The 27,474-nt window shown below is 30.4% G+C and overlaps 1 protein-coding gene across 1 annotated transcript in view; it reads right to left on the bottom strand.

Moving 5' to 3' along the window:
- Positions 1 to 27,474, bottom strand: part of LOC130441612 (potassium channel subfamily T member 2) — a 138,051-nt gene that overhangs the window by 38,522 nt on the left and 72,055 nt on the right. The window contains exons 4-12 of the mRNA XM_056775366.1: positions 25,491 to 25,570; positions 23,689 to 23,788; positions 23,377 to 23,575; positions 14,347 to 14,421; positions 12,134 to 12,217; positions 7,294 to 7,388; positions 3,164 to 3,347; positions 1,458 to 1,622; positions 67 to 267 (exon numbers count right to left, since the gene is read on the bottom strand). Coding sequence (XP_056631344.1) covers positions 67 to 267; positions 1,458 to 1,622; positions 3,164 to 3,347; positions 7,294 to 7,388; positions 12,134 to 12,217; positions 14,347 to 14,421; positions 23,377 to 23,575; positions 23,689 to 23,788; positions 25,491 to 25,570 — 1,183 coding nt within the window. The remainder of the gene's footprint in view (positions 1 to 66; positions 268 to 1,457; positions 1,623 to 3,163; positions 3,348 to 7,293; positions 7,389 to 12,133; positions 12,218 to 14,346; positions 14,422 to 23,376; positions 23,576 to 23,688; positions 23,789 to 25,490; positions 25,571 to 27,474) is intronic.

Here is a 27,474-nt window from a genome sequence, read left to right as displayed (position 1 = left end):
TATAAAACTACTCAAATTACATATTTTTACCAAGGTTGAATAGAAAAGTTTTTTTTTTAAACTTACCGCAGCTGTTTTATCGGCGTAATTCCTAGCGGCTAAAATGAAACACGCCTCTGCTTCATTCATACGTGCTCTTGCCAAATCCGTATCCTTAAGACAAGATCCTTGGATGTATATAACCCTTTGTGCCCAAATAGGTACCTGCAATATCATTCTCATGGTCGTATCGAGTTCCATCGGAGACAAAAGAACAACGTAATAGTCCTAAAGAATCAAAAATGTCCTGTATCAGAAGAAAGCTGTGGTAATTTTTTTATGTATCACATTTATATTATATTTCGAAATTTTTTCAATCAAATATTTTTAAGTATATTCTTTTTCTAATATAAGAGTCGTATCTTGAATATTTACAGTCCCATAGACTTTCAAGATCCAAGACTTATTCTGGTCCCATCGGTCTTGGGTTAAGATCAGAACTGTTTGATGACCAATCCATTGCACAATCTAAGCAGAAAGCTGTCTAGCATTATCGTGCTGAAACCAAAAACTCTAACCAATGTAAGAACCAAATTGTATCACACTTTCCTCACGTACAGGCATAGTGGTATTCTTGAACTGTCATTATTAATAATCACAGTTATTGAGACAAGTTAAAGAGTTTCCTTTAAAAAATTTAACTAATCCTTCACCAAATAATTTGCTATTTTAGAAGTTAAACCTTTGATAAACTCTTATATGTATATCTGAGTTGTAGACACAAAATCTTCTTTCATTTGATTTTCAACCCAATATATATATATATATATATATATATATATATATATATATATATATATATATATATATATATACTCTAGTAAAATTTAATTTTACACTACGATTCTCTGGAGTCAAAACTAGTACTTGCGCTGGGATTCTCAGTTTCAGATCAATTAATTACCGATGAATAGTATAAATTGGAATTCTGAACCCTTCTACATCTTGTAGATGTATTTGCAGCAATATCTCTGTCACAAATCGTTGTCTTTGAGCAACAAATTGCCATAAGTTTGATAAGTTATGTGACTTCTGTCTAGACCAGGTCTCCTCCATTACTGACATGTGTCCTTCCAAGGTTTGTTCATAGGGGAAACGGATGTATGAAATGCACCAAATCTATATCCAATTCCTCGTAAGCTCCATCTTTCTTTCAGTAAAATGATCAGTTTTATCAAACTCACACAGCGGATAAATTTTGATGGCCGCGATGTCTGTATAAATAATATTTTAGTAAAAGCACTAGTAGCTTAAAAATTATTGCAATGGGTTTGAAATATAATTCCCAGTATCCCCTTGATGGTTTTCCAAGATAAAGTGAATCATCTTTTTCGAAAAGCAATTTAATTTAAAACTAATTTTTAGTTATAACTCCGGGTGAAGTTCGAAGAAGTTGAATCATACAATAAAATTCTTACTTGTAAAAGTGGATGAGCATAAAATTCGTTCAAAAAATCCATTATCGTGTCTGCGTGTAACGTTGTACTACAAACAACAACGTGTTTTTCTGATTGTGCTCGATGTGAGGAATACGAACCACCCAATTTTTGACGTTCCATCCAAGTAAACGCCAATTGCTCGAACTGAAATAAAAAATGTATTATAATGAGGAAAAATATTGATTTTATTTCAAAAATTTGAGTAGTAATTATATAAATAAAAATAATAGTTATATTTTGGAATGTGCTGTTTCAAATTAAATACAACTTAAACTACTCACTAAAGATGACATCAAGTTCACTAGATGAGGAAATTAAATTGATGATTTAGCTTCACTTCAGACTTTGATCGATTAAAAATTGATTAGAGTTGAAATAAATTTAAAACTCACTGTAAACATTCATTATTATACTAAATTAAGTTAAATCCGTAAACCAAACAGATCAAAAGTTTTACCCAAAGGGTAACTTGATTAATTACTGATGAAATGACTTAAACATCTCAGTTTCGTTATTTAGAAATATTAAGGTAACTTCAATATCACACTTTTGATACGTTAGGTTAGGTTTCTATGAGCAGGCCTGAGGCTAGGGTGTCCCTTAACAGCAGAGGTCAAAAGTCAACATTAAACACCCCCTACATTTTTTTCGTATCCTGTAAGGAATTTATGTGCAAAATTTCAGCTTTGTCGGATGTTGAGAAACCCTTAAATGTCTTTTGATATGTCATTTTTGTGATACTTTACAGAATTTTGAGGTTTAAAATAAAAAAAAAGATAAATCACTCAAGTAAGTATTGAAGTATTGATTTCGAAAGTTTTCTTTATTTAGAAATTAACCTGTTGGGTTAGGTTTACAGCGCGCCTAGTAGCGTCATTCACAACTCTTGTAAGTCGGGCTCTGGTTCCACTGAACACAATCCTCATAGAGAAAAACTGCTAATACATGATACCATTGGAAAAGTTTCAGAGATTGCACACTAACAAAGTTTCTCATGTCCATTTGCGGGAAGGCATCAACATCCTTTATAGAGAGGAAGAGTACAGACTTCTGTAACCCATCGAGAAGGAGCGAGGCGATCTATGGAAAACATGAAAGGCTTCTACCATTTCCATCAGAAACTCCCTTAGAAATACTAGCGAATAGCCTAAGATCTTTCAAAAACCCCAACCAAACAAAAGTCCCTAAGTCCATTCTCCTCATATTTTGACAGCTTGAGCTGATGCCTGAGACGCCAAATATTCAGGGCATACAATGCACGAGATATGAAGTGGACGTCAGTTCGGCTGCGGCGGGTGTTGTCTTGGCGCAGTGGGTAGTATTTTCGTCCCTCTAAATTTATGTCCCGCAAAAATTCTCGATTGTGGTAGTTAACCGGGGTAGTAAAGGTCTGATAATAAAGTGATTTTTTCGTCTTGACCAATGAAACTACTACCACATAATGTGTTGAACAAAATTTAGATTCAAATAGATGAAAATTAGATATATCTAAGAATAATAACTTCAATATGATGATCTATTTTGTTATATACAACTATGAAATGATATAAATCATCTATTGTTGTTAATATACAATTTTCCTTTATCCAGATTATCTCTAGCATATGTTTCACTTTAATTTTCCTCGACTAATATCATATTAAGTAATTCAACAGCTTGTTTAATCAATTAATTGTTGATGATACCTGTGTGGGAAGGACGATTAGGGCGACGCATATCATAATGACCATCCAAAGCTGAGAGGGCCAGATGTCAGGTACAAAATCCCCGTATCCAACTGTCGAGAACGTTACGACGACATAATAAGTGGCTTGGAAGAGGTTCAGATGCCTATGACCGGCTCGTTGACAATGTTGGATCCCACATACGCTGAAACAAAAATGATTATATAATACAAAAACTTCTTGTTAAGGTAAATGAAATGCAAGTACTGTAAATGATGTAAAAACATGGAAATGTTGTGGAAAGACACATATGATTGTACTATAATTCAAATCCGTGTAAACTTTCACCCTACGCTCCTTCAATTCTATGAGTCTCAGATGCAAGAAAATCAAACACATCTACTTCTTATATTGTCACATATCAAATCAAATATTTCTTTCTTATTCGGTTATCTAATTTCAAGTACCAAGTTTCTTTTAAACATTTCCAGTCGAATGTTTTACTTTGATCAAAATGTTCGCAGATAAATTACAAATGCAAACGAAGTCGATTGTGAGCAATTTATGGTTCTATAGATTTATTTGATTTGATATATGTTATGCAATAACTCACATTTGCAATGAAAAATTTAAATTGGTAGTAATAAATTACACCCTCTCGAAATTGATCATTGGTATATCGCGTTCGAATATAAAGAGGTCGTCTGAAATAAGGATTTTACGGTGTGAAACAGCCAAGAGAAATAATAAATATGAGCGCGTTGGGAAAAACGCTTTCCAATTTATTACAAAAATTAACATTCTGAATACAGACAATACATTACACTAAAAACTTAATGTAAATTAATAATGTAAAAAGAAGAGTAAAACATGTCAATTGAAAATATGCTCAATATGCTCGCCGCGAACATCTTAACAGCATGCTAATATTGTATAAAATTGTCTTCTAGCATTACTCAATATTTCAGGCGTGACTAATCTAACCCAAAGCGTGATTTGTCTTTTCAAATCATCTGAGTTGAGAGGTTTAGTTTTGACCCTATAAAAAGAGGTCTAATGGTATCAGATCAAGGGAGCGTGCTGTCCATTTCATCGATCCGCGCCTCCTTATCCACGATTTGAGAAATTTTGGTTCAGTTACTGCCAAAAATTCGATAATAGGACGTTGCTCCATCTTTTTGAAACCATGTTACATTTTTAGCAGCTTGTGGGTTTGCTGGATCAGGATATAAGTTTGTCTAAGTTAGTACGACATTGAAACGGTTCCAAATATTTATCACAATTCAAGTTGTCGTCAATGAAAAAGGAAACTACGACAGCACAATCTGTCCAAACTCAAGAAGTCTAATGGTGTCAGATCAAGGGAGCGTGCTGGCCATTTCATCGATCCGCGTTTCCTTATCCACGATGTCGGAAAATTTGCTTTAGGTACTGCCTATTAATTGGGTAATAGGATGGTGCTTCATCCATGTTATATTTTCAGCAGCTTGTGGGTTTGCTAGATCAGGATAGAAGTTTGTCAAAGTTAGTACGACATTGGAACGGTTTTAAATATTTATCTCCATTTAAGTTGCCATCAATGAAAAATGGACCCACCACATGATTTCCAGCAAAATCTGTCCAAACTTAACCCTCATCAAGTTCATTTACCTTTAATATTCGAAAAAATAGATGTGCGGCCAAAGTTTATTAGTGGGGCTGCTTTTTGGCAAGAATTATGTGGGTTTTCTCTCTCCTGATTTTCTATTTTGCTAATTTTGTGATATAAGCGGCAAGTAGTAGTTGAAAATCCGAACACACGCACCAGAAAGCTTCCAGATATACAGGGTATAAGTAAATTCAGTGTTCCTAGTATTCTTAATTTCTTACAACAAAATATTCTACTTGTGGATCCTTGATCGAGTAGCACTTACTGACAAAATAGTCAATCAAATCTCAAGTGATTACCCACCCAATCAATTCAAGAGTTTATACATAGACATCATAATTTATATTCGTTATTTTTATCACAAAAAATTATCATCTTAAAGCAACAATAACAAGGTCGCGTGGTATTTAAACCTGGTAGATGTTTCTGTGTACCAAACGACTAGCGTTAATATTCTTGTAAAATCATTCATTGGTGTTAAGTGTCTCTCGTGTCACTTCGAATAGTGAAATTCTATACGCTCATTTTTTTAAGGTGTACTATAGAGTGCCACAGCGGCAAAGTTTACAAATTCAACAAGCGGAAACCCTCTGAACAATAACGTCGACGACGGGAGCAAAAAATAGAAATTAATGGAAAATTCAACTCCCCTGTTTCAAAAACAATTCTAGCGACCATTCACTCTCCATTATCTGTACGAGCATACAAATTGCTTTTAAGTTTGCGTTCCAAATTTATTTCGTTTTATCTGACATTTCGTTATTAGAGGTTAGCGGCGAAATCATTTGGAGTTTGATAGCAACCAGTATACATTTTAATTAGAATCAGAGTTTTTTCTATTTAGTTTTTATTTAATTTAGTTGGCTGTACTATATTGAGAAATTCAAAATTAAAGCGCCAATTTTTATTAAAAAAGTTTGGTTTGGTTATATTATTATCGTAACACTATGTGAAATTTTTAGTCGTATTGTTTCGAGGATCAAATTTGATGAAAAATTGGCTTTTCCGATGTAATAGATAAATAAGACAATTATTGAGTAATAATTGTGTCATGTAAAATCAATTTAGCCAAAAATTGGGATCTTAATTCCAATTTGGTTGAAGATTAGCTTTTCTATGTATAGTTTGTTAATTATTAGCTTTTGCAGGGTTTTTCAAGCTCAATTATTTGAGAAATTGGTTTTTTTATTCGTATTTTTCCGAAAAATTATTTTTTTAGGTTATTAACAAATCGAGTTTTGATTAAAAATTGGCTAAACTTAGTTTTTATTCTTATTTTGATATTCATGATAAAAGTGATCTATTGATAAATATAAATACGCAAATTGTCAGTGTCAATATATTTTAATAAAGACTTAAATTAGTCAAAACGTCAATTTTTACTTATATTTTAAAAATTATTTAAAAAAACAGTTTGAAACAGAAGACACCTATAATCAAGGACATCTAGAAACATTAACATATCAAAAGATATAAGAAATAAGAAATTAAAGAAATTAAAAAATATATTTATTAAGGAAGAAACTAAATACTAACGTAAGGTTCGTTTTATTCAGTTTTTTTTGTAAAGAAAATCAAGAAAAGTAAAGCATTGAAATCATTTATTGGAAGGAAATCTATCTTATTGTTCTCATAATATAGAGTGAAATTGGTTTTTTTGAGTTTGTTTTGATCAAAAATTTAATTGATTAAAATTTGCTTTTCCAAATTAAATTTCTCACAAAATGGTTTATAAAAATTTGATTTGATAATAAATGGCTTCTCTCAATTAATTTTTCAGAAAACTAACTTTTTCGTGCTGAATTTAATCGGTAATTGGTTTATTGGTATATTTTTATTGTTAATTTGGTCAATTATTGAGGTTTCTGTTTTGTATTATATTAGAATTTGTTTTTTTAAATTGAGTTTGATCAAAAATGTGTTTTTTAAACTTAATTTTGTCAAAAATAGCTTATCCAAGTCTAATTTGGTCCAATTTTCTAAATCTAAATTGAATTTTATAAAAAAATGCCTTTTTGAGTTGTTATTGATCAGAAATGTCTTTTCTCAAATTAATTAAAAAAATGGCTTTTCCAAGCTTAATTTCTTCGAAAAATTATTTATCTAACTTTAATATGTTCTGAAGTTCAATTTAGTCTATGATTTACTTTGGTACTCGTCACGGGCATTTTTCATGAATTTGGTTTAAAAAAATTGTTTTTTCAAAGTTTAAATTGGTTAAGGATTGGCTTTTATGAATTAAATTCGACTGAAATCAGACTACTGAGCTAAACTTGCCCAAATATTAGCTTTTAAATGTTCATTTTGATCAACTTGGACAAAAATAATGCTTTTATATTGAGTAATTAGGTTTGTTTGAGTGTTCTTTATAAATATTATATATAATATAATATAATATAATATAATATAATATAATATAATATAATATATATATATATATATATACATATATATAATATATTATTATATATAAGTATTAATTCAGATAACGGCGAAAACATACCTGGTGAATACTAGACAGATGAGGGTCGCGGAAAGTATCGTCAGCTGTTGGGATAGAGCCGACTGAGATTTCTGCATAGCTCTATGGAGATCGTTCTGAAACAATAAAAACAGTTATATCCATTGAACCAACAAAACACGTATAAGAAGACAAGAACAGCGTACGATCCACAATAGAATGGTACCAGTCCAATTCCCTCTGGGTTTTGTGGTATTCATTGAAGTTTTCAATAATGGTACTTTGTAAATGAATTAATCATTCAAAAATTCATTATTCACTCACATGTTACCCATACAGCAAGAATAATATTTTTAGAAGCAGAGGGTTCGCAGATGTTTTGATTTTCCGGATGGAATGTCTCAGAGCTTGTCTTTTGCTAGTGAGAAGGGTTAAGCAATTTTCGTGATAATTCTATTTTTCTATGTACAAATTCTTTTATCTACTGTTCCTCTAGGGTCTTGTCAGAGCGCCGCTTTCCACCAACATGGTTGCTGAAGAACACCTTTGCCCTTGCTCGGTATATTGTTCGGGATTTTTCAGTTTCAGGTAATTTGCACCAAGTTTCGGAATAGTATGACATCAAACATAGTGAGTTTAACACCTACAATTTCAGTATGCAACAAATAAACTTCTGCTGTTCATATTTTTAAGCCGTATTTACGGTAAAGTGCACAGAGCTTGAATTTATATCGCTCATTGGTAATGGTTTCTTTTCCATCTCACAAAAACACAACAATAAAGCTTCCATCGTCTGAACTCGAACATATGAAATCATATTTAATTTTTGGTATATAGACCACAACCTGATGGTTCAAAAAATCAATTTTTGAATCTTTTGTGTTGTCACACATAGTTTATAGCTAAACAACTCTTTAGCAATGTGAACGGACTCATACCATATTCTTGGCTTTCTTGATTTACAGTATTAACTTTTTTGAGATATAGAGATTCCATAAAAAAGTGATACTCGTTTTCGTGTTTACATCTCGACCTGAATTTTGGTGGTAACAAATCAGTACTGGCTGTACCTTTAGCTCTAATATGGTTACGATTACGATTTCTTCGCATATTTTCTTTATTATTCGGGTCATGTAAAATTTCTATATACTTTTTTTAGTTGCAATTTTACGTACACCATTACAATTAAAATTAAAGTATCAAAGAATGATATTAATTGGTTGGTATGGAAATGTTTGGTACTATTACAATGTATTATAATTAATTTGAAAATAGAACGTTCTAAATTCAATTCTAATCTTTTTTGCGTTGTTTTCAGATAGGTATAATAAAAATTATCGTTCATTACACGTTCAAAAATGAATTTTTCCGTCCTAGCATGGCTAGTTTAATAGTAGAATGTTGAATGTATTGATTTATTAATTGCTTCAAATTATTCATTCGTAAAAGTAGACCAAAGTGCTTGAAGTTTCGAAATACATTTAATTTTAAAAGCAGTTATATGTAAAGCGATATAGACACTCATTTGAGTAGGGTAATTTCGTCGTAACGATCATTTTGAAGTTCATCAAGTAAACGCATAACTGGGGTTTTAATAAAATTATAAGGGCGTCTAGAATTTTGTCCTTTTGTTTTAATCAAATTATTAGCTGAAATATAATATCTATAGCGTTAAAGTTAACTACAAAAAAATTACAATACTTAGAGTTCAATTGTATAAGAAGTCTTGTTATATTTTAAAATTGGGTGCTGGATAGTAAATTGCATGATAAATCAGCTTGTATGAGCAAAAACTCTTTAAATTCACCCACAAAGTCGTCTAGATTAGAGTACGTTCCATTTAATAACAAAAAGTAAATTCAAATTAACATATTTTCGATAGTGTGTTTTTCCATAATTGTCTAGAAATAGTAGATAATATTAATTAAGTCAAATATTTCTTCAAGTTAATCGTTCTGAAATGGTTTCGTGGTTCTCACACTCACACATTAGATATTTTCAAAGCTCATCTGCCTATTTTTTTCTAATATGTCCGAATAGTGTAATATATTAATGTTTGTTGTCAAATATTTCTTCTTTTATTAACTGTGGTGTAGTACTTCTGTTGTATAATTACTTTCGATGTCTGAAACTTATTAATGTTTCTAAATCGTCTTGATTTTAAAGTTAGTTTTACACAATTTTTGAAAGACTGTTATGATAGGTAGGCGTTATTTCATTCATGCCTCTATTTATTTCACCAATTTCTTATTTCTTAGACCTTTCTATGTTTCTAAATCGTCTTGATTTTAGCTCTATTGTGTTTAAAAATTAATTTGTTTCATGATTTTTCACATCTTTCACAAATATTCCAACTAATATATTGTTGCAATTTCAATAACACACATTTTTTTATGCTTTACAAATTGTTACGTTTATTTAAAATATCGAAATACGAGGGTTGCTTCTTAAGTATGGAGATTTGGCAATATTGATTTGAATAAGTCAAATCGAATATTTATATAATAAGTTTTGACATTTTTAATGATGAAAGTATTACTTTCGACGTGGGTTAAACCAACAGCAGTGTGTCGATCGACTCTCTTCGACTTTTGGTCGGATTCGAACCAACGTGTTTCGCTGCTTTTCCCCATTCAATCGTGGTCCCACTTCAATACACGATAAATTTCGTGAAGGTCGTCCAAAATCGGCGGAAAACGTTGATACTGAGCGTGAACTGATATTGCAAGATCGTATTGATAATCGCTTAAAAAAAGCTCGTGTTGATTGGTGCAAAACGTTTTTGAACAGTCAAAACATGGAATTGATGAGTCAACGCCGTACAGTCTTTCTTTGGTACCCAATGGTTTCTTCTTATTTCCACAGATCAAAAATAAATTGCGAGATCAACATTTTTCTAGACCTGAAGAAGTAGTTGATGCGTTGAGATCACATGTTAATTAAAATAATAAAATAATTAAAATAGATGTATTTTTGGTACCTAATATTTTATTTTCTCTCTTTCTGTAGTTTCGAAACCAATTCAGGTTTATTAGATCATTGAATGTAATATTAAATAGACAAAGGAGTTTTTTTGTTGACAAATAAAATCAATATCAAGACATAAAAAAATCGTCTAGACTTTTTTAATATTTAGTTTATGTGGAAGTAACAACATGTTATAATCGATTATAGACGTAAATTTTGTATACTTTAGAAAAAAATCTAGCCTTGACATCATAATAGATTAATAGCTTCAAGTTATTTATATTGAAACCTAACATTTTCAAAAATGGGATTGAAACTTCGGTTACATTTACATGGATTTCTATCCTCCATATCAATTTTTAAAAAATAATTTTGTATCTCAATTACTTGAAAAAAGAATTTCTGAATTTCTAAAACTATTGAAATTGTTTACAATTATTGTAATAGAATGAAAAATTCTTTTTGATTTTTTTGAAATCATTAAACTTCGGTGCTTTTATTGCTACTTTCTCAGCCAAAGTAGTAATCGATATAACTGTATACTTGAAAGGTTAAAATATTTCTTAAATAATAAACAACTCATTTTATGAAATCAAACTCTGGAATACGAGAATAAATACTTGAGACAAATAAAAACAAATACTCTCCATTAAGATCTGTACACTTTTGTATGCGTTTGAAGCATTTGTGGAATCATTTTTTCAATTCCAATTGAGGTACCTACAAAACATGTGATTTGAACGCATCATTGCTTCTTCAGATGTAGAAAAACGTTGATCTCGCAATTTAATTTTAATCTGCGGGAATAAGAAGAAATCATTGGGTGCAAAACAAAGACTGTACATCGGATGACCCATCAATTCGATGTTTTGACAAAAACGTTTTTGCTTCAACGTGAAAGCTCGTTTTGTCGTACTGGAAAATTATTAGATTTCAGCGACATATCCTGTTATTAAATAAAAAACAGGCAACCATTCGCTTTGAAGTTTTTCGTGCGAGAGCAACTTTTGATGGCTCGACATTTCTCAACACTCCCATTATCGATATATTCATAAATTGGGCGAAATTGCTACAAATATGGTAGATGTGAATCTGGTCTAAAAGAAAACTAATTCGCGGTTCAAGATAATTAACAATAGCTATTAATCACGAGGGTTAACGAATATACTTAACTAGAAACAATGTACTTTCAGGACAATAAAAAAGTTTTTTCTATATTAGTATCAAAACTAATCTATTTGTTGTTAATTTTTTAAAGGGCATCAGAAACTAGCAGTAAAATGTCTTCCGTCATTGTTAGTTGGAATCTTAACCCAATTTAATAACGAAATAACTGTATAAATAATTATTTTAGTGAATTCTACGTTATTTTCTTATATTTTGTTGTCGCGATTATCAAATTGTAAAAATACACACGAAAAACCTCTTGTAAGTTTAATGGAAACTTTCACGCTAGAAAAATCTTATCGGCAAATATTTTTTTGTGCAAAAAAAGGTACACTTACGTAACAAAACTTTTCTCAGCCTTCCCCTCATCTATATTCGATGGAAAACGAAAATGTTCAGAATTTATTAAAGCGAGAGAGTTCATTGGTGTTTGATATGGAATGTTGGAAATGATAAATGTAATACTATAAGACATTAAGAGCATTGTTAAATATTTATTTTCATGGAAATTTAGGTCTTTCCATGATATTGTTCGTATTTAGAAACTTCATTTTTTCTTCTTTAAGTATAAATATATTTTTATACAATCATACTTTGTGTTTCTGTTCTGTGTTGAAAAAAGTGATATTAGAAATATAGTAATGAAATTGAGAAATTTTTCATTTTTAAATTCTAATTATTCCACAATTTGGTATAAGTAAAACGTATTCCGAATATATTAAAATGATCATATGATTTTCATACTTACAAACATATTTTCCAGAGCGTGCTTGGCTAGCCAACAATTCAAAAACACTGGTATGAATAAGTTTCTTAATGGCGGGTAGAAAAGCTGAAAACAAAAATCGTATAACTAATATCAAAATAGTGGAAATATTTTTTATGAAATTCGATGTATACAATTCTTATTGAAGTTCAGAAAACACAAACACAAACGTCATGCATTCGATCACATTTTTGAGTTCTAAACATACTTAGGTTTTGCCGTCCTTGAGATATTCCATATTTTGTGGAAATTAAAAATTGGTATAAAAGTTAAATCTCGATGAATCCAATCTATTAAGACATGTGAAATTTACAACGGTAATTGAGAAATGTAAGTTCTCCGGAGAATACTGTGAGCCCCAAAATGAACCACTGTTCATGGAAAAGAATAGCGAATAATGTCTAAAAGAAATATATAACGTGTCCAATTTAACATAGTAGTTGGAGCTCAAAGAGTTGGGTTGTTTGGGGCATGTGTACCCAATAAATTTAAACGAATTCAATGAAATGACAGGGAATCAGAAGAACAAGAAGCTGGTCGAGAAAGAAATGGATAGAAGAGATTATTATTAAGTTTCAGACGAGTGGGATAGAAAAAACACAAGACAGAAACAGGTGGAGAGAAGAGGAACAAGAGCAGAACAAAATTTGAAGAGTTTAAGTATATTTGAGTTTAGAATATTTATTTTGTGAATATGTAAATATGAAAATTTAGTCATGGCCTTCAAGGCCTATAATGTATGTAAACCAAATTTACTTTATGACTTCATAAATTCAGTATTTTTTATCCCATATTGGAATAATGAATTATGTTTGTTCAGCATTGTATAATGAAGGTTTGTTAGCGAATCAGAAATTACCACACTTGATATTTTCACATTATTAATTACTATAACCTGCCAATGCATTATTTAGCGACTGTATTGAACACCAATTAATATTTCAGTATTTGCTTATTGGCGTTTTCAATATCCATTCGTTTTAATTGTTCATCATAATTGAAATCGGAAATAATGCAAATCAAATGCTTAGTGACGTAATTATTAGGTTGTTTTTTTTTCAACAATTTTGTTTCGATCCCTCCGTGAAAAAAAATTTCTGAAAGTTTGGGCATATAATATTAAATCGTCAACCGAGGGGTGTGAAGTTTTTTCTTAAAAAAACTCTGATCTTTGATTTTTGAATTTCTATAGCTCAGTTGCATTTTATATCATCGCTTTGGAGTTTCGGAGTTTTTTCAGAAATGATTGTTATACCAAAATGTTCATTGCGGCCAAGCCGAAGACGTAGTATGGGCCGCTAAACTTTTTCCATGAAATTCGCTTTTTATCGCAGAATAAATGAAAAAAAGCACCCTAATAATTAAAATATATTTTTTAATTATAACTCTATATCTACAACTATTATATGATATATAGATTACTAAGACAAGTATTGACAATTTTAAATTATACTGACATAGAATAGTTGAAGTAAGTTGAAAATTATACCATACTGCATTATTTTGGCATAAGTAGGTGGTGCTATAAAGGAGACATTTGTTCTTACAAACATCAACTGTAGAATTTTGTGCTCTTTATATCTTCAGTTCTTTTTATTTTACGTCATGCCTAACAGCAGTAAACGTAAAAACCACTTCTGTTTCTCAAAAGAACATCCATCTGGAAAATTGAATGAAACTGCCAAGTCCATCGGCGAAAATAGAGCTACGACTTTGATACCTGAGGAACTGAATGAATTTCTTAGAGAAGCTGCATATTATTCAATGGTTAAAACAACATACAAGAAGTTGACTGCTAAGGGGAAACGAATTTTTTGTCTCCAAAACTGAGAGAGTCACTAAATTTTTCTATTATCGTTAAAAAATTGTGAGAGACAGATGTAAAAAAACTGGAATAATGGAAATCAAATGTTATCGAAGATTACATAAATGACAACATAAATAAAAAGTAAAGCTGTACTGAAGATACTACTTTTAGTATGGTGAGTCCAGAATCCACCCTTCAATAACTCTATTGACATTAATTAATTATATTTTTTCCCTGATAGTTGCGAATAGAGGCAATTACTTGTATCTGATTCTTTTTGTGAAAGATCACGATAACTTCCGCGAAACACAAAGTTTTGTATTAAGGATTCACTCTCATATGCAATTAATTTGGTTTAAACACATTTTAAGTAATAATAATAACTTACTGTTAACGTAAAAGGAATGGTATTCACAATTTCTAAGATGAAATGGAAAGACATCAGCTGCTGCCAAATATTACCCTGCAACAAAAAAGTTAATAGATAAAGATACAAATTAGACTGAAAACTTTTTCAACGGATAGTTAATCCTAAAACAATCGGTTATATATCAATCTCTTGTGATACAATATTAAATTTATGAAGTTTTTTTCATATAATGAAGCTTGAAGTTTGGTTTTCTTAGCCTCTTATTAGTATTACTACCAACTCCACGAGTTTTATAACCAGGAAGAGTTGAACTGAAAGTGTACAATATGCGTGTCACACAGAAGTTAGTTCTTATCTAATTGACATGCTTTAAAAGATATGAGGACTGGAAATTTCGACCTTTATAAAAGTCTAGAGTATTCTAAACCTTTTCATTACATTATCTAACAGTCTGGAATGCTGTACTATCTTTTGTCCATCACGATGTGTTCAGTTTTTATGTGAAGGTATCCATATATTCATGATACTTAAACTAAATATCAGTCATTTCCTTATAAAGAATCAATTTACTCCAATTAATTTGATATAATATAGTCTTTCTTCAGGAAATATGAACATATATTAGTAAGGAGCTTTTGTGAATTCCTATTTGTTTCCCCGCGGCTCTCGACTGCATGTATATTCCCGCATTGCCTGTATAAACATTCTGTTAAGGTAACTCAACAATCACTTGTCCCAGTTAATATATTTAACTAGCTAACTTATACCTCTATATGTACTATATTACAACATTATGGGCAAATGAAAGCCACTACGAAATAAACGTTTCAGAAATGGTTGAAGTCATGAAATCAAAGCTGGATAATTGCATTAGCTATTCAATTTCTTGGAATTAAATGAATGACGTCAGTCAAAAAACATCGATAAACTTAAAATCATGCTAGAGCTATTGAATTTCCTCTGAAACTATTATTCCGTTATTATACGAGAGTTGTACCAAAAGTTACAGCATCGAGAATCGTCAAAGATGGAAGTATTGATCGCCGCTCCCACAAAGTGCGAATTTCCAGCAATAATTCGGTTTATCTGTGCACCTTTTGTTATATATTTTTTTCCATAAAACTTCAATATAATTGGTTTCTGAGATATGGCCGACCGAGGGACGTTCTTAGTTACCCGGTATCTGAATAGAGTAAAGTAAGTCACAATTAGTTCAGTATTTGATACGAATTAATTTATTTGAATGGCGTGGTTATAAAACTTGTTGTCTGTGTTAGTCTCTTTCTCAAATGCCGGTAATTGAAAATCCATTGATGGTAATGATGAACGAAATAACTCGTTAAAGTGGAACAGGAAATATAAAAGATACATCGCCGTATCAGCTATAAAAATATATCTCACGAAATGGTTTGCTTCATATGCCCATAAACGATATATTTGATATGAAACAATCGCAATTACTGTAACAGTGTAAATGTCATCGTTAAATATAGAAAATTTCAAAATTTAACTAGTAAAATTGACGATTTAGTGGAGTTAGCAATTTTAACTTGAATCAATTAGTATCAAAATTTATTAACTCCAATATTCACTATAACAAGAAATATTTAGTATACGATAATTAAGTTACAATTATGTCAGTTAGATGAATTGAATGCGCCCAAAAGTAAAATTAATCGTAAACTTTTATATTAGTATCAAATGTAAAAGCTTGTGGATGTTCTTCTGCAAGGCCCATCATCTGGAGGTGGTATTTGACAGGGCAGTGACCTGGTAGAAGACCGACCACCAGTTTTATGTCACTTCTGGTTATCACGAGATATTTCTTAGACTTATTAGCTGATATGGTTATAAATCTTTTGGATTGTCTTAGGCCTGGAGTGGTGCCTTTAGCAATTGGTATGGACTCGTTATCCCTTTTTTGGTAAAGTTGCTTGCTTCCTGATTTTCTGGTATATTCTGATTTATCCTAAAAGCCATATTAGGGTTACTTTGTTCTCGTTAGTTAGCGCTATGAGAGTTTGTTTACACTTCTACACTTTTTTGGACGTGCACTCAATAGCTTTCAGAAGCCCCAAGACCGCTTGGCTATCTGAAAGAATGTAGATGCACTTTTTAGAGACACACTACTGATGTGATGATCATTTACAGGTTTTTGAAAAATCTCCAAGTACTTTCCAGTCTTGTAACATCCTCTGTATACGCATCGTCTATTCAATAGTGGCCATTAGCAGTTTTTTCAGTTTCCCAAGCATAAAATTGCATCAGGATTTGAAAATTGTAAGCTTGAAAAAGTGGGTTGAGCTTTGACAGATTGATTTGATAGTTCCAAAATTGATGTTTGTAGTACTTTTACAGCTATTAATACGACTAGGACTTTTTCACGTTCAATGCTGTAATCCCATACATCTAATCTTGGTATTGTTACGAAAAAGTTCGCAAAATGGTTCCCTGGTCCGGCCCCTACTATGGAATTTTTAATATTCCTCGAATTTGCGTGGCGCTCTTTGGACGACGTCTTTCACATCTTTTATAAATGACGGAACTCGTTTGATGTACATTTGTATATAATTTTTTAGTAGCAGACGGTTTATTTACAGTATTTCTTCTAAATAATATCTAGGAAAGTCTATTTATTTATTTCTTTTGTTTCTTTGTGTTATAGAACTTTTTAGAATTCTATTTAGGTAGATAAATGATTTGTAAAACGCAGTTAGTTTCAAATAAATAGTCGTAGTGTAGTGAACAGAACTAATTAGTTAAAGTAATCGCAGGAATTATTTAAGTAGATTATTATTAAGTTAAGTGTATTGTGTAGTGTGTAAATAAATTAAGAAAATAAGAGACAATAAAGAAAAACATTACAGTATATTTTGAGACTGAATATAAAAATTCGAAATAATGACAATTCACTTTTTTCTTTACCGCACTGAATTATCAGTATCAAAAAATTGTGAGAGAAGAATTATCTAACTTTTCGTGAAAATAACTCCCTTGTTGCTAAGAATCGTATTGGTCAATAATTGGTGAATAAGCGGTTTTGCGAAGAGAAAACAACTTTTTCAAAACACTCCCTGGAGCTGAAACTTCAGCAGGTGGTACATAATTTAGTTGAGTCGGAGAACAGGGTATAAAAAATGGTCAGAGAGAATTGAGGGCTGAACTCTTGGGGGTGGTGCCCTATATAAAAACGTAATAAGTTTATTGTACTTACTTTATTGTACTTATAAATATTATGATGTATGTTTTTGTATATAAATATATCCTCCAAAATCATAGAGATGGAGATTCCATAATTTCGTTGTTTTGAACTGTAGATTACGGGACCTTTATAAAAATACAAGTCATATTTAAATTTTTACACATAGGATCATAGAGCTCATTGTTTGTAGATCCTAGATTACGGGACTTATTTCAAAACAATTGAAGCTTTCATTTTAAAGAAAATTATTCAGAAAAAAATGCAAAAACGCGTTTGTGAAGACTTTGAAAGAAAATACAATTCAAATTTGGTTTTTTACATAGCTATACAAAGTGATGGGACTCATTTTCAATCGTAGATTATGGAAAATCCCATTTTATGAAAAATTCTTTCAGGAAAAATAAAAAACCGCATTTTTGATGACATTATCACAAAGTACAAGTCATATTTGGATTTTTGTATGATTATACAGGGTAATGAAACTAATTTTTTATCCATCTTTGATTACAATACTTGTTTCTAAGTAATAGATACTGGTAGTTTACACAGAATTCTTCTCAAAGCTTGCCGAAACATATTTTTATAGTTATATAGGGAGATGGGACTCATTTTCAATCGAATATTTTCAAAAGAATTTATCTAGGCAAGCTTTTGAAAAATGAATAGAAACGCATTTTTGAGGAGCTTTGAGGTTTGTGTTTTCACACAGTTATTGTTTCAAATGAATGGAAACTCACACATACAAAGATTTCTTAGAAAATACTGTTGGAAAATGAAAGAAAAACATATTGTTGAGGAATCTATAACATAATCCGGGAAAAAAATATGAATAAAATTTATAAATGAATGAGTAAACTAGAAGCCACAATATTCTCGCATCTGTTTCCTCCAAGTGTCCACACTGTCTACAGTACATTTCTTTTGAGAAAATTTTTTTACTGACAGCCATGCAAGGCGACGCTTGCAGTTTCAAGTAATTGCTGGTTTTACTTGTTTTACCTTTAACTAAACTTTCTAAAATCTAAGAGGGTAGGTACGCAATATCTATTTTTGGTCGAAAATGAACATCGAGGTATTCGCATTTCGTTGCCTTCTTTTACTTTGTAAATTCATTCAAAATAGGTAGCAAACAAAAAACCGCAAGTAATGAAGTTACTCAAATAAAATTTTTTTAATTTATCATTCATTCATTCAATAAAAATCCTTCACGCAGTTAGGTAAAAATATGTGGTCTCTATATAAGAAACCAAAAATTGTCGTATTTGTGAGATAGATTAAAAAATAAAGATATCGTGTCATATTTGAATATGTATTTATCGCTTTCAATATGTTCCGAAGCGTTTCTAGAGTAAACATATTAACAAGACAAGCTATACATGAATATAAATACAGTTATTGCTTTGAAAAGTTGAATGGAATCTTGAGAAATAACCAACGACATGACATTTTCAAATAAATGAAACGGAATGACAAAGCCATCACTACAACCATTAATAATTGTTATAGTGAATTTCGTCTGGTTATAAATTTTCCCCATCGTCGATTCATATCCATTAATCTCAACTAGTCTTCGAAGAAAATTAAAAGCCAAGTCAGTTGTGATTAGTTTTTGATTAGATTGGAATTTTTTTTATATTAATTTGTGTCTTTACTAATAGTGTTTTAGTTTTTAGAACCCATTATTGAGTACGGCAAATATATATTTGAATTTCTTATCAGTGATGACATAAGTGATAATAACAATATTGTGATAAAAACACTTAGATTTCTTAAAACCTATGAAAATGAAAAATTTCCACTATTTGAATTACAAATGAATATGTGATAAATATGAACTATTCTCACTATTTCACTGATAAATGTATCCCAAACTGTTTCATTTTACATTATTTGAGTGATATTACGAGTTTGATAGGAAATAAAGCTGACCTATTCTCATTATTAAGGTGAAAGTGACAAATTTTCACTAATTCAATGACCAAAATATCTAAGAGCTAAGTTATTCCACTCACGAATATGACAAATTTCACAATTTCAAAGGTAGAAGTATAAACATTGTCTCACTATTGTTACGAACAATATGGATGCCTAGACCGGCCCAGTTAAACAGCAGAAGAATTTCAAAATTCGGCGAAGACGCATATTTGTTATTGGCGGAATTTGTATAATGTTTGTGTTTCAACAATTTTTATAGCAAGCGGTTTATTTACATTGCTTCTTTTGAATAATTTCTAGAAAGATGTAGTAATTTATTTGTTTTATTTCTTCACTTTCCTAGATCAAGAAAATTCTTTTTATACAGATATATAAATAAGTTTATGTACCACAGTTAGTTCAGTATATAATAAATAGTCGTAGTGAACAGAACGAATTAACGAATTAATCAAAGAATTCAAATAAATTATTTAAGTTAGTTAAGTGATAGTGATAAGGGAATTATAAAAAGTTAGTGTAGTGTATAGAGTTTAAATAAATTAAAACCGAAAGAGTAAGTGTCTATTAATTCACCCCACGAATAAAAATCATATGAATATAAATGTTAGATATTCCCAGTACTTTTATAACAAAAACAAGTGCAAATATTTTACAAGCTTATAAATGTGACAAATTTTCACTAATTCAATGACCAAAATATCTAAGAGTGTTATTCAACTCACGAATATGACAAATTTCACTATTTCAAAGGTAGAAGTATAGACATTTCCTCACTATTGTTACGAACAAGTTCGCGAAATGGGTGCCTAGACCGGCCCTGTTAAACTACAAAGTGATAAGGGAATTATAAAAAGTTAGTGTAGTGTATAGAGTTTAAATAAATTAAAACCGAAAGAGTAAGTGTCTATTAATTCACCCCACGAATAAAAATCATATGAATATAAATGTTAGATATTCCCAGTACTTTTATAACAAAAACAAGTGCAAATATTTTACAAGCTTATAAATGTGACAAATTTTCACTAATTCAATGACCAAAATATCTAAGAGTGTTATTCAACTCACGAATATGACAAATTTCACTATTTCAAAGGTAGAAGTATAGACATTTCCTCACTATTGTTACGAACAAGTTCGCGAAATGGGTGCCTAGACCGGCCCTGTTAAACTACAAAGTGATAAGGGAATTATAAAAAGTTAGTGTAGTGTATAGAGTTTAAATAAATTAAAACCGTAAGAGAAAGTGTCTATTAATTCACCCCACGAATAAAAATCATATGAATAAATGAGAAATTAGATAAAATCATGTGAAGCTTATAATTTTCACACACTTTCACTATTGCAATGATAGAAGCATGGGGGGTATCTCAAAGAATATAGATGTGAGATATTCTCAGTACATTTATAACAAAAACAAGTGCAAATATCTTACAGGCTTATAAATGTGACAAATTGTCACTATTTCAATGATAAATATTTCGGAAAGTGTTTTGAAATATAAACATAGTACAATTCTTCACGTTTCAGTGATAAAAGTTTCTTACTCAATATGAATCACATTTTCCCCATTACAATGATAAAAATATCACACAGTATCTTGAAACTTATAAATATGATAAAGTTTCATTATATCAGTGGTAGAAGTATTCTAAATTAGCATTAAGTTTATTACTTTTTGAAACATACATAATTTCTTTCCAATGTTTCGACAAATGTTAATTTTTCTCTAACTAAAACCTGTATGTATTTAACTAATGGCAAAATATTTTCCTTAAATCTAACAAATAACCACTCTATGACGTGCATTTTAATACTTTATGAATTATACATTAAGTATCTGTTTGTGTTCATATGATGATCGCATTTTCTTTCCCAATAATTCGATGAATATTTAAGCTAGAATATTTCAATAATTCTACTAATTTGTATACATTATCTGGTCAATTTCCGCATTCACCTCGAAAGTGTGACAGTTATTTTTAGGTCCGCAATCTAATTTTCTTTTTCCAACTATGCTCACTGTGATGCCTACAAACTTTTATATGTAAATTATATGAAGTTCCCTTTAATGCGGTATAACAAACGATTGTTGTGGTGATATCGAACCGATGCGGTATAAAGGTGAGTTGAAACGAGTCCCTGTTTATTAAATTCCATGAAAAAATTATCAGCCACAGGTTTCGCTCAGACCAGTAACTAAAAATAGTATGACAAACTAAAAATTAAATTATTCAGCTATGTTCAATGTACCTTATTATATTATACTGGATTTATACCGTTCTTAAGTATATTCACATGTTGTAATACATAGCAAAAGCTCCATGTCTTCAATTTTACAATGTAGTACCTCGTAACTCTTCATTTATACTAAAACAATTCCTATAGGTTGATAATACAGAAACTAAACCGCTCCTTGGAACTCTTCGAGTATTTTATTGCGTTAAATAATTCCGAATAATGTTTTTCTTTCGACTTCTTTTTATAAATTTGTATGGCTTTCAATTTCTTCCTTTATTCCAATCCATTTTCTTCTAGTATTTATCTTTTGTCTAATCCATTATATTTTTTGAATATTTTTTTAGCTTCTCTCATTTAATCTTCCAAAATTATTCTTAGTCGACCTTCCATTCTAATTTCTTTATTTTTTACTATAAATCTAAATTCTTCACGTGTCTATACCTTGACCATGTTTTGGGCTTCCTCAATCTCTTTCAGTTCCTTATTCTTTATTAAATCTTATCATTAGCGGAAACTTTGTATTCACTTAACATTACAATTACATGATTGACATAAGTATTCAATTTCTTTTTTCCAAACAAAATAAAAATATATTTAAACTAAACTTGAAACAATGTCTAATGTCTAATTTTGATGTGAGAGGAAGCTATTTTTCTCAGTTTACTTGTGCAGGAATATGGTGTGGACAAACCTACCATTTTTGATATTAAGAAAAAGTGAAAACAAACACGATATTATGATGTGATAGCGGAAAAGGGTCCAGGTGTTCCAAAGATATCAAAACCACCCGAAAGCCTACAAAAAAACGTTAGAGGTTTCTGCCAGTAAAGGTTGGTTGAAAAAATTTAAAAAGAGACACGGAGAAGTTGTTAAACAACGAAGACGCTGTAAAACCATTCCAGTACAAATTAATATTATCAAAGAGATGAGTTTGGTTGCGATACAAAACAAAACACTGGTTTCTGACTTAGAAGTTGGAGCTCTATGTTTCAAAGTTTCAAAAGAAACTTCGCGATAATGCGCTTAATGGAAACCAGCAATTCAATGATGAAAATTTTTCAGTTTTATACATGCCTAATTGCACAACTCTCATCCATTCAATGGACACGTTACTCATGAAGGTGAATTAGAAGAAAAAACATTTACTTCATGTTTTTGCACAACAAGAATCTGGATGTGCTGTATTCGATGTCCTTAAAGAGACCACTATGGAAGTTTTATCATTAGCTGAAAGTAAAAGCGAAACTAATAGAAAAGTCTTGTACTCACTTGTGGTCTCAATTGAACATCGAAGATGACTTTGAACTCGAAAATGTCATTCCCTCAGTTTTTTTTACTTTCTTACTTAGGATGAAATAATAAGACAAGAATGTGAGAGCGAAAGTGAAAAAATGTTTCACGTTAAACTAGTAGGAAGCATACTGGATAAACTTTTTACACCATCACTACACAATTACAATGTTTGACGAGCGTTTCGATTATTTGTCACTCCTGAGAAACTAAAATATTGGATTTCATTGAAAAAGTTCAATAAATAAGAAGGTTACAGATGAATATACGTTCAAAATTTCACTATACTATTTTCATTTCATAAAATATACCATCTGTGCGATAATCCTGCTGTACCTGGTTTCAACGTTTCTTGTAGTATAAAAGAGAAACTTCTTTCTTACCTTATATCCTAGATAGGCCAATAGTAAAGCTTCTGATAGACTGATTATGGCCAAAATAACCTGAACGACGTAAAGCTCGAGGGGGCGGTTCACCCACAGAATCGCGTCCCAATTTATTATTGGATTTTCTTGAAATTTTTCTTCTGTTAAATTGGCCGATATCATGAATTCGGTTTTGTTTCGTATCCGACAACCATAACTGGAATACAAACAAATCATTTCACGTCAAAATAAAAAAATAAGTTTGTAGGTCATGTCAATTATATATTATTATAAAATTACTTTTGTATATTCTATTCATGATAAACTCACCATTTTGCGTTCATAGGATCGTCGTCTATAATCACACGTATTATATATAGAATACATGTAAGTAGCTTAAAGAATAGGTTGGCGATTCTTATTCTAAGACCTGGAACAACATTTTTAAAGTCAGTTAATTGATAATGATGATGATAATCTGATAGTATGGAAATAAAAGCACTACTAAGAAGAAAAATTAGTAAACATAGGAAATTATGTCGAAAAAAAGTGATGAGAAAAGCAGTTTTTGACGAAAATAGAATTTCAGAACATAATACGAAAATAATAATATTAGATTCATATTAAAATAGAGGGATAATCTTGTTAATTGATGATTCTATCAGAAAGTTCGGTTTGTTTATAAATAACAAGACTTTGTTAGTGAATTTTCATATGAAGAGTGAGTTATGAAACATAATATAATATATATAAAAATATAGAAGAATTTTTTGAAAATCTATTCTATCTACTATTGAGTGAAACTCTTGGCATCACCTAAATTCATTGTTAACATACAAAGTTGTGAAAAATATACATTTCAATTTATTTCAGTTTCTTCATAGTATTTAGGAGTTGAAGCTGAATCATCAAATATTATTGAAAGTTAAAACGTGTAATATTTGTGTTTTTCTATATTATAAAAACCAATTACATTATGTACACATGATTGCATACCTCCGTATTGATATTAAATTTTACGTAACTAAAAAAATGACATTCTTAAATTGAATAACCGGAAAAATCCTTCAATTGAGAGAGAATGTGGAAGGCTACTAATATTGAACAAATACGGAATGAGACATGGATCTCTAAGTTCCATTTTTTTTTAATTATGTATGTTTTTTTATAAATTCAAAATCAAAATCATATTTAATTGATAGTATCTGTAAAGTTGACTTGAATTCTTGATTTGCTTTTTTAAAACAAAATCATTCCTATAAACCAAAAGTGTGAGTAACTTTTGATATTGAATACTGTATTTACATCAATCAATTTAATTTTATCCATTTTGAGTTTTTAGTATTTATTCAAATTTATGGCGAATGCGCCCCACACAGCATACACCATTTCTTGAAATAATAACGTTACTTGTTGGTACGTCCACCATATTTTGTATATTTACATTTATGGCAAAATGCGGCCCACAAAGCAAACACCATTTCTTGAAATAATAACGTTACTTGTTGGTACGTTAACAATACTTTGTATATTTAAATTTATGGCAAAATGCGGTCCACAAAGCAAACACCATTTCTTGAAATAATAATGTCAATTGTTGGTACGTCCACCATATTTTGTATATTTACATTTATGGGATAATGCGGCCCACAAAGCATACACCATTTCTTGAAATAATAACGTCACTTATTTGTACGTCCACCATATTTTATATATTCAAATTTATGGCAAAATGAAGCCCACAAAAGAGCCACTTGTTGGCACTTTCACCATATTTTATTATAAATGTGATATGTGGAACTAAAATATTTTTTCGTAAATAATTCTATTTACACGAACTGAATTCTGTATTAATCTCAATTTCCTCTATTAGATCTAATTTTCTAAAAAAAAATAAGGAACCTGGAAGCTTGATAATGAGAATTCTATAGAAATAATATCATGCCTAAGTTAATTTGGAAAAAAAATGACGATATTAGTTTCAGTGATCTCAGTATTTGCATTAGCATCAAAATTTTGAATATAATTTAAACTACTGATGATTAGAATTAAACTTGTTAAAAAATTGATTTTTTCATTCACTAAATTAGACAAGTCGAATAATTATGATAAATATTCAACTATATACTTACTAGATCTTTGATTTTTGATAAAATATAGTTGCAGTCGTTCCTTAAAAGTATTTTCATTGACGTAGTATTCAACGCGGACCCTGTAACAAAAAAAATTAATCAATCTCTAATCCTCATTTGAAAAAACGTTGAAATATCATGTTATATCAAGTAGGGAATTTATGAAATTGTTTCAAGGGAAAGAAATATTTTTTTTGTTTGCGCAAATTAGATAGAGTTTTAAAACAATGCTTGTGAAATATGAAGCCCTATAAATGTTCACATGACCAGACTATATGGATAGAATTCATAATTATAATTATATCAATAATTCTCCAAGTAATTTTAGTCCAAATTTTCCTACTCAGGCATCAACACCTCTTGCAGTTGTTGAAAGTTGTCTCAGGCATGTTCTATGTCCAGGCTGCGTGTAGACCGGTCTGAAACTAAAATATTCAGCTTTTGAAGGTACTCGTATACTATTCTAGCTTCATGGAGACGTGTGTACATTAGAAGAAAGGGCAGTTCGTGATCCTCTGTCCAACAGTATTAATTTTGTGTAAGCTCTTAAATATATTATACTCCAAAATAAGAACTGTGTGTAGTGTTTTTCACAATCTGAGAAAGTGCCTTTACTACAAAAACCTATATAAAATTTGATGAAACCCAAAAGTCCGTATTGTTCAGGACCACACTATAATGCCTGGCATTCACCTTTTGAAAAAAAATTTGAATTTTAGAATATTTATTTGATTTTTATATAAGGTATATTTGGATCTTATTGTTATATCATTGCTGGGTTTCAAATTTTAATATAATGGGGCAGTTGACTTTTAATCTCAGTTCTACCAAATTTTACACAATATATTTCATACATTTTATTTATTACTAGATATTATCCAGTTTCGCTTTCGCTACTATGTCGCAAATCAATAATTTTTTTTACAGAATAGAAACTATTCATGTTTGTGTACATATATCTAGATGAGTTCTCAATTATTCTAAAATATTGAATAAAGTTTCTCTAGTTTTCAGCGGTTACATTTTTAACTTTCATTTCTATCGACTCGATCACACTACTGTGTGAAGATTTATTATTATGATCGCGTGGAATATATGTCACGTTCGCACTAAAAGTCTTAAATTTCACTTTTTCTATTACTTTAACCTAATATTTTATTCTTTTGGCAACTATGGTGGGATGCATTATCCATCAAAATACACTATTCGGTGGTATATTAATCATCCAACTGGAATCCGAAATATTTTTGGCTGCTAAAAACAGACATTCTGATATCCATCTTGACTAAATTATTTATTATAACTTGCCTTTTGTTTTTTCTTCTAAATAAAATATCCAAGCAACGTAAAGTACTCAAAAAGTTGTAGTAGGACAATTAATATTGTTGCGGCGAATTAAATCTTCTTGCACTTTGGTTCATCATTGTCTTTTGGTATTTTTTAAGAGCTATCGAATTATTAACAATTCTCCAAACAGTACTTTCTGATTCAATAAAAAGTATTTTTTGTAAACACGCTTTATTAACTTCAAGTAAACAATTTTAACTAACATTTCTTCCTCAACGAGCAAATATTTGCACTATCTTATAGACATTTTAAAAGATAGTATCGACCTTCATAATACACTCTATTGCATGGCTCGAAATGAACTGACACAGTCATTGAGAACATACATAAACTATCGATTTGTATTGTACCCTAACGGAAAAGGAGAAAAATCCAATTAAGAGTTCTTTTAAGTTTTTTCCTGGAAATGAATCTAATCGTTTTACCTCTTGTTTAACTTTTTGTATTCCTGTTAGTTTCTAGTAGTATAACAATAATAAAATTCTACTAACGTTTACTTTGTAAGCAATGTTGTCATTTTTATCGATGAAGCAATTTGGAGGAGTGTTAAAAATTAGACCGGAACAAGACATGGACGTCATTTAATTAAATCGCTTCCCAAATAAATCAATTCACAGTTAACAATTCGGGTAATTCG

This window comes from Diorhabda sublineata, chromosome 3 (genome assembly GCF_026230105.1).
Source record: "Diorhabda sublineata isolate icDioSubl1.1 chromosome 3, icDioSubl1.1, whole genome shotgun sequence".
NCBI lineage: Eukaryota > Metazoa > Arthropoda > Insecta > Coleoptera > Chrysomelidae > Diorhabda > Diorhabda sublineata.
Note: the sequence above shows the minus strand (reverse complement) of the source record. Positions and strands in the feature narration are given on the sequence as shown.